This window comes from Hemitrygon akajei, chromosome 17 (assembly GCF_048418815.1).
Source record: "Hemitrygon akajei chromosome 17, sHemAka1.3, whole genome shotgun sequence".
Classification (NCBI taxonomy): domain Eukaryota; kingdom Metazoa; phylum Chordata; class Chondrichthyes; order Myliobatiformes; family Dasyatidae; genus Hemitrygon; species Hemitrygon akajei.
This window is the reverse complement of record NC_133140.1, coordinates 11,484,074-11,496,318: the sequence shown is the minus strand read 5'-3', so window position 1 is coordinate 11,496,318 and position 12,245 is coordinate 11,484,074. Positions and strand designations below refer to the sequence as shown.

General features: G+C 42.6%; 1 protein-coding gene across 4 annotated transcripts in view; it reads left to right on the top strand.

Annotated features, from left to right (window-relative positions):
* The window catches only part of st3gal2 (ST3 beta-galactoside alpha-2,3-sialyltransferase 2), a 288,593-nt gene that overhangs the window by 126,647 nt on the left and 149,701 nt on the right, over positions 1-12,245 (top strand). For all 4 annotated transcript variants that reach the window (XM_073069675.1, XM_073069672.1, XM_073069673.1 and 1 more), the window contains one exon: positions 704-1,953. In XM_073069675.1, the coding sequence (XP_072925776.1) occupies positions 1,615-1,953 (339 nt within the window). In that variant the 5' untranslated portion in view covers positions 704-1,614. The remainder of the gene's footprint in view (positions 1-703; positions 1,954-12,245) is intronic.

Genomic DNA, 12,245 nt, shown 5'->3' with positions numbered 1-12,245 from the left:
TGAGGTGGATACAATAACAACTTTTAAAAGACATTTGGGTGGGTACAAGGATAAGAGAGTTTTAGAAGGATATACAAATAGGACTAGCTTGGATGGGCATCTTGGTTGGCATGCGTGTTTTTGGTTGAAAGGCCTACTTCCATGCTGGCTAACTCTTTGACAAATGTGGCAAATGACCTACTATCTTGATAGAGCATAGTTGGGCAGGGAACGTTAATGGAAAGATTTTGGTCTACCACTAAACTGTGCAGTTCTGAAAATCCCAGGTTTAATCCTTGTCATTGCTGGGAACTGGTTTCGGATATGGTTCCTGTGATTTCAGCACTGGGTTAGAGAGTTTGAAGGGCAGTTTTGAGTCTGAACAGCTCTTTGCTGGAGACCAGGTTTGTATTTTCTATTGGTGCCTTCCACAGATGAATGGTTTATTTTACAAAATGATTCCCAATGGAGGAGGAAGGATAATTGAAGGCAAGTATTATTTTGGTACAATGACTGCAGTGATAGAGAGAGAATGGTACTCTGTGATATTAATTAAATGCCATTTATATCATTTATATGCTATAGTACTTGTAGTTTGTATAGATTTGTTCCTTTCCTATTGTAGTTCTTTGAATGAATTGAATCACCTGAAAAAGACCATGGCTCTTCTGTTTTATATACAGAGAATGTCAACTGAATTCATATTTTTCTGCTTTTGTTCTAGTGTCTGTCAATTGCCTGCCTAAGAAAGTCCTGAGCAACTTGCTAACAGCAAAATCCAGAAGAAAACCTGGCACAGCTTTAGAAAAGTAGAGTGCTCCCATCTAATTAGCTCTGCTCTTCATGGAGGGCAACAATTATGGTTCTGTACTGAAGTGATCTTTCACCTGATAGTGGATTAAGGCATCTGAATGGCAACAATGAACATACAGAGGACTTGTGAGGCAGTACGAAGAGACCTTGCACTCATCTGCACACTTTGACTTGCCTCTTTTTTAAAATAGATATTGTCACCTTGGCAACAGCTCTCTCACAGACATACCTCGTATGAACAGAAGATACATACAAAGCATACTATGAAATTTCTGAAGCTGTGAACTGGGCTCCAGTTAAGGGAAAGAGAGACTTTTGAGGAGATCTGGATTGTGCCTCGTAGTCTTAAAATAAATCGAATGGCTGGTTGGATGAATTAATCCCAGCTCCCGACCCACAGGATCAAACCACTTGCTTCATCTCTCAGAGGCTCAAGAAGTTAATGAGTGGTCTATTTGTTGTCACAAGGAGATTAATTCCATTTCACATGTTCCAAAGAATGATTGTGTTTTCTAATGGTCACAAGGTCTGAGCCAAAGTTAACAGAACCTTCAGCCCCGTTTACAAAGGGGGAAGAGAGAAATAAAAGAAGTCTGAGTGTCTGACTGAAAGAGGACCAGTCTGGGTAGGGGTCTTTAACTCCTGGAACTGCTGGAATTTCATCTGAGAGTCACCAGTTAAAACCACAAAGCTACAATGAATTAGACGGGCTTCATAGGTGGACTTGAGTTCTGGAACTCCTCCTCTGCTCTGCTTGCTGAAGTTCCTTAACAGCTGCAAGGATCTCCCATCACCGTAAAAAGACCACACTTCAGAGAAACAATGAAGTGCTCGCTTCGCGTCTGCATCCTTTTCCTCGGACTGCTCATTGTCTTTCTGACTTCTGTGTTTTTCACTTACACACTGACGGGTGTGACAAGTACAGCCTACCTGGAGAGCCAAGCTCTGGAGAGCGTTCACCAGGTCAAGCTGGTACCTAACTACTCGGGTATTCCGAAGCTAACCAAGGACCTTGCAAGTCAGAGGACATGTGCTTGCAGTCATTGTGTGGGTGATCCTGGTGTGTCACAGTGGTTCGATGAGAAGTTTGATCAGGACATTCTGCCACTCTGGACAAAAACAAATATGATTTTGGAGCGCAGTGTGTACAGCTGGTGGGTGGTAAGTATACTCAAACTGACCAGTTTGATCTGAAAATGAATGTATTTTGCATTTGGTCACAATCTTCTGAAGACATTAACACCTCTATAGATGTTGTCCCAGTGCAGTACTCCATCCAAATGACTTGATCGTGTGTGAGCTCATGCAATTAGTGTTGCAAGATATTAAAGTATTAATCTTAAACAGCAATGATTTTGTTCTTACCTGGCATCCATTTTATAATTTAAAAGTTACTTGCATACTGAACAAGAGTGACAAACTTATCTGATTTTATCAGCCCTTCTACCATTCCCTCTCTCCCTAAAGCCCTATCCCCATTCTTTCTCTCCTTTCCACTAAGGTTGGCTAAGACTAGAATTAGGGGTCATGGGTTAAAGGTGAAAGGTGAAACATTTAAGGGGAACGTAGGTGGGAACTTCAGTCCGAGGGTGGTGAGGGTATGGAATGAGATGCCAGCAGAAATGAAGTGGTGGATGTTTGGGTTTGGTTTTAACATTGAAGAAAAATTTAAATGTACATAGATGGGAGGGGATACGCAGGGCTATGGCCTGGGTGCAGGTCAATGGGGCTAGGTCAATTAATAGTTTGGCACAGAATAGATGGGCTGAATGGCCCGTTTGTGCACTGTACTGTTCTATGACACAAACACTGAAACTAAATGTGGACCAGTATTACTGTGCTTGCTGAAATATGCACAGTGCCTATAAAAAATATTCTACCCCCCCTCCAAAGTTTTCATGTTTTATTGTTTTACTACATTGAATCACGGTGGATTTGGCTTTTTTTGGACACTGATCAACATAAAAAAACTCTTTCATATCAAAGTGAAAATTAATCTCTACAAAGTGATCTAAATTAATTACAAATGTAAAACACAATAATTGATAAATATTCATCCCCCTTAATATGACACACCAAATCATTGGTTTTAGAAATTACATAACTAGTTACGTAACTTCTGGTCCAGCTGCTGGTGAGTAAGAATCCTGGCAAAAACTACACCATGAAGACAAAGGAACACTCCAAGCAACTCTGCGATAAGGTTATTGGAAAGCACAAGTCAAGTGATGGATATAAGAACATTTCCAAATCACTTAATATTCCTTGGAATACAGTTACATCAATCATCAAGAAATGGAAAGAATATGGCAGAGTTGTAAATATGCCTAGAGCTGGCTGTCCTCAAAAACTGAGTGACCGTGCATGAAGGGGTCTAGTGAAGGAGGCCACCAAGAGACCTGTGACAACTTGGAGGATTTACAAGCCTCAGTGGCTGACATGAAAGAGACTGCACATACAACTGTTGCCTGGGTGCTTCACCAGTTGCAGCTTTATGGGAGAGTGACAAAGAGAAAGGCACTGTTAGAAAAAAACTCATTTGAAATCTCAGCTAGATTTGGCCAGAAGGCATGTGGGAGACTAAAGTCAGCTGGAAGGAAGTTCTAAGGTCCGATGAAACCAAAATTGAGCTTTTGGCAATCAGGCTAAACACTATGTTTGGCGTACGTTATCATCAAAACCACACTACCCCTACTATGAAGGATGGTGATGGCTGCATCATGCTGTGGTAATGCTTCACTGCAGCAGGCCTGGAAGGCTTGTGAAGGTAGAGGGTAAAATGAATGCAGCAAAATACAGGGAAATCCTCGAGGAAAACCTGATGCAGTCTGCAAGGGAACTGCAGCATGAGAGAAGATTTGTTTTCCACCAAATGTAAAGCCAAAGCTATGAAGGAATAGCCTAAAACAAGTAAATTAATGTCTTAGAGTGGCCAAGTCAGAGTCCAGATCTCGATCCAACTGAGAATTTGTGACTGGACTTGAAAAGGGCTGTTCACTCACAATCCCCATGCCATCTGGCAGAGTTTGAGCAGTTTTATAAAGAAGAATGGGGGAAAATTGCAATGTCCAGATGTGCAGATCTGGTAGAGGCCCATCCTCACAGAGTCAAGAATTTAATTGCTGCCAAAGGTGCATCTACTGAATACTGAATTGAATTGACCACACAATCATAATAATTTACAATAAATAGAACAGTCAATGTAATATAAAGTACACTCAAATCAGTGTGAGTTCATCAGTCTGATGGCCTGGTGGAAGAAGCTGTCCTGGAGCCTGTTGGTCCTGGCTTTTATGCTGCAGTAGTGTTTCCCAGATGGTAGCAGCTGGAATAGATTGTGGTTGGGGTGACTCGGGTCTCCAATGATTCTTTGGGCCCTTTTTTCACACCTGTCTTTGTAAATGTCCTGAATCATGGGAAGTTCACAACTACAGATGTGCTGAGCTGTCCGCACCACTCTCTGCAGAATCCTGCGATTAAGGGAGGTACTATTCCCATACGAGGCAGTCAGTCAGGATGCTCTCAATTGTGCTCCTGTAGAAAGTTTTTAGCATTTAGGAGCCCATATCAAACTTCCTCACCATCTGAGGTGAAAGAGGAGCTGTTGTGCCTTTTTCACCACACAGCTGGTGTGTACAGACCATGTGAGGTCCTCAGTGATGTGAAGGATGAGTAATTATGCTATCAATTATTTTGTGTTGAAGGCAAGTTGTGCCTTATGAGCCTGAATGAAATTTTTGAGGATGTGACTAAACACATTGATGAAGGAAGAGCAGTAGATGTAGTGTATATGGATTTCAGCAAGTCCATTTTATAAGGTACCCCTTGCAAGGCTTATTGAGAAAGTAAGGAGGCATGGGATCCAAGGGGACATTGCTTTGTGGATCCAGAACTGGCTTGCCCACAGAAGGCAAAGAGTGGTTGTAGATGGGTCATATTCTGCATAGAGGTCAGTCACCAGTGGAGTGCCTCAGGGACCCCTTCTCTTTGTGATTTTTATAAATGACCTGGATGAGGAAGTGGAGGGATGGGTTAGTAAATTTGCTGATGACACAAAGGTTGGGGGTGTTGTGGATAGTGTGGAGGGCTGTCAGAGGTTACAACAGGACATTGATAGGATGCAAAACTGGGCTGAGAAGTGGGCAGATGGAATTCAACCCTAATAAGTGTGAGGTGGTTCATTTTGGTAGGTCAAATATGATGGCAGAATATAGCACTAATGGTAAGACTCTTGGCAGTGTGGAGGATCAGAGGGATCTGGGGGTTTGAGTCCATAGGACACTCAAAGCTGCTGCGCAGGTTGACTCTGTGGTTAAGAAAGCATACAGTGCATTGGCCTTCATCAATCGTGGGATTGAGTTTAAGAGCCAACGGAGGTAATGTTGCAGCTGTATAGGACCCTGGTCAGACCCCACTTGGAGTACTGTGCTCAGTTCTGGTCGCCTCACTACAGGAAGGACGTGGAAACCATAGGAAGGGTGCAGAGGAGATTTACAAGGATGTTAAAACACAAACACAAGGAAATCTGCTGATGCTGGAAATTCAAGCAACACACACAAAATGCTGATGGAATGCAGCAGGCCAGGCAGCATCTATGGGGAGAAGTACAGTTGACATTTTGGGCTGAGACCCTTCGTCATGACTAACTGAAAGAAAAGATAGTAAAGAGATCTGAAGGTGGGAGGGGGAGGGGGAAATCTGAAATGATAGGCGAAGACAGGAGGGGGAGGGGTGAAGCTAAGAGCTGTAAAGGTGATTGGCAAAAGGGATACAGAGCTGGAGAAGGGAAAGGATCATGGGACGGGAGGCCAAGGGAGAGGGGAGCACCAGAGGGAGATGGAGAGCAGGCAAGGAGTGATTGTGAGAGGGGCAGAGAGAGAAAAAAAAGGAAAAAAAGGGAAATAAATAAATAAAAGATGGGGTAAGAAGGGGAGGAGGGGCATTAACGGAAGTTAGAGAAATCAATGTTCATGCCATCAGGTTGGAGGCTACGCAGACGGAATATCAGGTGTTGTTCCTCCATTGTGTGTGTGTTTACAAGGATGTTGCCTGGATTGGGGAGCATGCCTTATGAGAATAGGTTGAGTGAACTCAGCCTGTTTCCCTTGGAGCAACGGAGGATGAGAGGTGACCTGATAGAGGTGTGCAAGATATGAGAGGCATTGAACGTGTGGATCGTCAGAGACTTTTCCCCAGGGCTGAAATGGCTAGCATGAGGGGGCACAGTTTTAAGGTGCTTGGAAGCAGGTACAGGGGAGACGTCAGGGGTAAGTTTTTTACGCAGAGTGTGGTGAGTGCGTGGAATGGGCTGCCGGCGGCAGCGGTGGAGGCGGAAGTGATAGGGTCTTTTAAGGGGCTCGTGGATAGATATATGGAGCTTAGAAAAATAGAGCCAATGAGTAAGCCCAGGTAGTTCTGAGGTAAGGACATGTTTGGCACAGCTTTGTGGGCCAAAGGGCCTGTATTGTGCTGTAGGGTTTCTATGTTTCTATAATTTTAATAAATTTAGACCAAATTGTAGAAATTTGTTTTCACTTTGAAACAAAGGAGTCTTTTCTGTTGACCAGTGTCAAAAAAGCCAAATTAAATTAACTTTGATTCAGTGTTGTAAAATAATAAAACATGAAAACCTCCGGGGGGGGGGGGTGAATACTTCCTTTAGGCATTGTATACTAATTAATAAAATTAGTAAACTTGGAGTGGTGGTGAAAGAGAGAGACTAGAACGTTACGAGTTGAAGTTGCTGTTCTAAGGTTTATTCTACATCCAAACATGCAAAATAGGATCAAAGAACCTGAAACAGCGAAGGATGCTGTTCACTCTGTGCCAGCTCTCATTCCAACAGCACCACAGGTTTTTTCCTTTTCATGTGTGTATTCATTTCAAAAAGTAAAGTTTCTGCTTATTGGCTTCAACCACCCTTTCAAGCAGAATATACCAAATCAGCACAGTTCAGTATTTCAAAACTATCCGTCTTCCGTTTCAAACATGAGAAATTCTGCAGCAGATGCTGGAAATGCTGTGTGTGTTGATTTCACCTTCCATTTCATTCTTTTGTTGTTTATCTTCAATTTGAGTCCTTAGGTTACCAAATTGAACTTAGATTACCTTAGGTTGCTAAAGACATCTTTTTGTTTTTTCTCAATCTAACCCTTCATAATTTTGAACTACTTCAAAGATTACGTGTATCAGCTTCTTCAGATTTCAAATAACTAAAAGCATTGATCCCTAATGAATCTTCTCAAAGGTTGTTCCAAGGAAAATGCAGTGTTGTACAGCATAAAAACATGCTCTTCAGCCCTCCACATCTATGCGGACTATCGTACCTATCTATACTAATCCTACTTGTTTGCATTAATCCCATATCCCATATTCCCTTGAGCAACAAAAAAGATGCAGCACATCTGCAGTCTCTCCTGTCCCCCTCTTTGCCTTCATCATTCAAGTATCTGTCCAGATGCCTCTTGAATGGTGTTACTGTTCCTGCCTCCACCACCTTCCTGCTCATTCCAGCTACTGAGTACTCTTTGTATGAAAACTTTCCCTTTAAGCGCTGTCCCTCTCATCTTAAACATATTCTTCATCATCATCATCATCATCATCATGTGCCGTGTCATATGACATGGGCGTTCATGGTCTTCCATCCATCCCTAATTTGCGAGGGATTGCTCTGGGCCTAGACCATGCTGCCCAGCCCGAAGCCATTCTTGATCTCTCTAAGTTGGCTTGGCGCTTAGAGTGACTCAACCTCGCACCCAGGTTAGTTGGATGGGCATTGAAACTCCCCTGCCTCAGCGACCTCTCTCCAAATCACTCACTCCAACTGGAACTGCACCGATTTTGCAATACACCAGCATGGCTCATCCCTTGAATTTGCTTGGCCTTAGTTCACCTCTTCATTGTTTGTGGTAGTAGTTTACCACGATTTTATCGTGGCTGATCCATTTCCCACTCAGCCCCAACTTCCTGCCTTCTGCCTGCATCCGTTCATGCTCTGACTAGTTTAAAATCTATCAAACTCTGCCTTAAATGTACCCAATGTCTTGGCACAGTACAAGAGCCATCTTTAAATGTAAGGCATTGTGCAGAGCAATTTGAGCTCAGAATTTCAGCTCCTTGTCTTGTGAGTGGAGTCTTTATTGTATGCTCTGTTTGGATGTGGAACATGAAGTGTAGTTGTTTTCACATAAATTAAATATTAGCATCAGCACCCACTGTCACTATTCACATGTGAATAGAAATTACATGGTTAAATATAAGTGTGTCTTCTGTGTTCTAAGAAACCTACAAATTATGTTTTTATAGAGGTAGGCCATTCAGCCCCTCATGAATATGGCAGCTCTTAGATTAATCCCATTCCGTCTCTTACTTTCCTGTAACTTGCACTATGTCACATGCTCACCCATGTTCTATTATTACCTACCTACTGGGGCTAAAAGACAATAGAGGGTCAATATGCCTGTTCCATTTTTGTTCTTTTTTCTGTGTGGGGTGGGGGGATTTGGGGGTTGATGATTGTGCTGGCTTTCTTTTCTTTCTTGGTTTCATTGCTACCTGGAGAAGATTTTCAGAGTTGTGTTCTTTGATGATAAATGAACCTTTGAACTAATTAATCCACCAACTGAGGGAATGAATGGTGTTAGAAATGATATGGAAGTGGGGTCCATATTTTGTACCACAGTGATTTTTGACTCTGAGATTATGGACATTCTGGAGGAGCTTCAGACAATTGCCCAAGACTGAGATGGAGCTGGTGGCTGGGAACAAGACTGTGATGTAGGCCAGTGAGAAGGGTTGCTGTCTCCCCATAATTTAGCTGGAGATAAATGATTTAAAATTATTATCAAAGATCCAAATTGATTGCCATTGACAATGTTGGTGACAAAAGTTAAAAAGGAGATTTTACCGTGTAATGCATGGATCCCGAATTCAGCACGTGTGGTATTAAACTCTCAAAATAGATTCAAGAGAAAATGCACACAGCACATCATAAAAATATGTCTGATTTTGTATACAATGTAGTAAAATTATAGTTTCAGTGTTCAAATGTAATTTTTTTAAAAAGCTGAGGCCATTTCTGGACAGCTTTGTCCAGTTTTGGCTATCTCACAGGAAAGTTACTGAGGCAGTGTGGTGGAGCTGCTTCACAGCTGCAAGCACCTAGGTTTGTGTGTGGAGTTTGCACGTCCTCCTCTTGACTGTCAGATGCTCCAGTTTACTCCTAAACCCCAAAGGTATTTGTAAATTGCCCCATCGCATAGATAAGTATCAAAAGAGATAGAGAAAGCTGGTAAATTAAACTGGTCAGTTGGTTCACCGGTTTAGTTTAAAACTTGTCTTGCATACTGCGCGTAGAGTATAGCAGTACGGAGAGATGCAGTGCAGGTGAACGGTAAAGTGCAAGGTCTCAGGCTGTGAAGTCAAGAGTCCATCTTATTGTACCATGGAAACGTTCTAGAGTCTTATAACAGCACGATAGGGGCTGCCCTTGAACCTCGATGGCTAGGGTGAGCAGAAAGGATGCCCAGGGTGGGTGGGGTAATTGATTATACTGGCTTCTTCACTGAGGACAGATGGACAGAGTCCCTGGTGAACACTGAGCTGTACCCATTACTCTGCAGATTCTTGCACTCTGTGGAGAAAGGTTGTCATACTAAGCAGTGCTGCATCCACACAGGATGGTGTATCAGTGAAATCCACAGGGCCATGCCTAATTTCTTGAGTCTCCTGAGGAAGTAAATGTGTTGGTAGGCCTCCTTGGCCATTGCATCAACATGGTTGAACCAGGACAGGCTATTAGTGATTTTCACATCTGGGAACTTGAAGCTTTTAATCCTAGGAACTTGACGTCAGCACTATCAAAGTTAACAAAAGCATGTGCACCACCCCCTCCCCTCTTGAAGTCAAATAACAACACTTTTGTTTTGCTGACATTGAGGGAAAGGTTATCAAGACACCATGTCACGAAGCTCTCTTATTTCCTTCCTGTAGCCAAATCATCATTATTTGAGATATGGCCCACTATAATCTTATCGTGCAAACTTGTAGATGGAAGTAGAGCAGAAGCTGTCAATCTTTTTAAATTCTTTTTAAGAGACTGGTTGTAGGGAGTTTGTGAGGAAGTATAAGCAGATGATAGAACAAAGATGCACTCATCCAGATGGCCTGAGATGTGATTATTTTAATGCAAGAAGTATCATAAACAAGACGGTTGAACTTAGAGCATGGATCATTATGTAGAACTATGACATGGTGGCCATTACAGAGACTTGGATGTCTCAGGAGCAGGAATGGCTGCTGACAGTGCCAGGCTTTAGATGTATCAAGAAGGACAGGGAGGGAGGCAAAAGAGGTGGGGCATGGCTTTGCTAATCAGGGATAGTATCATGGCTGCAGAAAAGGAGGAAGTCATGGAGGGATTGTCCACTGAGTCAGTGTGGGTGGAAGTCAGAAACAGGATGGGGCAATAACTCTAAAGTGTGTTTTTTATAGACCTCCCCCCCCCCCCCAATAGTAGCAGCCATCGAAGAGCAGATAGGGAGGGAGATTCTGAAATGGTGCAATAATAAGAGGGGTGTTGTGATGGGTGATTTTAAGTTTCCTGGCATTGACTGGCATCTCCTTAGAGCAGGGGGTTTGGATGGGGTGGAGCTTGTTAGGTACGTTCAGGAAGGTTTCCTGACAGAAAAGCCAACTAGAGGAGAGGCTGTACATGATCTGGTACAGGTTTCCCCCGCTATCCGAAGGTAGAGCGTTCCTGTGAAACCGTCTGTAAGCCGAAATGTTGTGACGTGAAGAAGCAATTACCATTAATTTATATGGGAAAAATTTTTGAGCATTTCCAGACCCAAAAAATAACCTACCAAATCAAACCAAATAGCACATAAAACCTAAAATAACACAAACATATAGTAAAAGCAGGAATTATATGATAGAGTCTATATAAAGTAGAAATATTGTATGTACGGTGTAGTTTCACTTATTAAAATCGGAAAGACAGCAAGCCAAAATCAATTTGGAGGAAAGAAAATCGACGGTACACGCGTGCGCACATGACTGCCCACACAAGGCTTCACAGTCATGGTAGTCTTTCTAGGGGTAAACACACGAATTAAGTGGGTGTCTTTTTTTCGTAAAAGCGAAAATCCTCTTTGTTTAGTGAAAACAGTAACTAATGTAGGTCTTTTGTAACAGTGAGCTGTCGTAAAGCGAACGTTTGAAAAACGGGGGCCACCTGTATTGGGAAATGAACCTGGTCAGGTGTCAGATTTCTTGCTGGGAGTGCATTTTGGAGGTACATGGAGCTTAGAAAAATAGAGGGCTATGCAGTAGATCCACGCTAGCTCTTGGCAGAGCAGTCCCATCAGCATAATTCCTTCTCATTTCCCCGCCGATCCACTCTTTCTCGGATGTCCATTCAGTCCCCATTTTCATTCATTTGCCGTTCACCTCCACTAAGAATAATTTCACATTCCAGACTAAAAGACATCTAAAGCAGTTGCTATCTCTCTGGTCCTACAGCCATCTCTGGAGCATCTGGACAGTAAGGACACTGACATCAGACAATGTTTTATTCACTATAGTTCAGCCTTTAATGCTACTGTTCCAAGCACCCTCATCATGAGAACGCCAGGCTCTAGGAGGTAATGCAACTGGATCTGTAACAGATCACAATCAGTGAGGAGAAGCATCAAACCCACGTTGACCATTGCACATTTATGTATTTATTTAGAGAGGCAGTGCGGAATAGGCCCACAGCTCAGCAACCCCCAACACCTCAATTTAACCCTAACATAATGACCAGGTAACCTACCAAGTACGTCTTTGCACTGTGGGAGGGAAGTGGAAGACCCAGAGAAAACCCACACATTCCCCTCTTCCATAAGGAAGAATATACAAAACCTGAAAATATGTACCATCAGAAATAGGAGCAGAATTAGACCATCTGGTCCATCAAGTGTGCTTCACCATTTCATCATGGCTGATCCATTTTCTCTCTCAGCCCCAATCTTCTGCCGTCTCTCCCTATCCCTTCATACCCTGACTAATCAAGAACTTATCAACCTCTGCTCAAAATATACCCAATAACTTGGCCTCCAGAGCTGTCTGTGGCAACAAATTCCACAGATTCACCACTCTCTGGCAAAAGAAATTCCTCATCTCTGTTCTAAAAGGACGTTTCTCAATTCTGAGGCTTTGTCCTCTGGTCTTGGAGCAGGCTCAAGGATAGATTTTCAGTGGATCTGTTGTATGATAAAATGGGCTCAGGGCCTGACAGTCTACCTCGTTATGATCTTGCACTGAGCATTTACCTGCACATCTTTAATAGCTTTCACGAAGTTATTCAAAGTTAAAAGTCAAAGTAAATGTATTATCAAAATACACATATGTCACCACAAGCTGCCTTGGGATTCATTTTCTTGCAGGCAAATAAAGAAATACAAAAATTTATG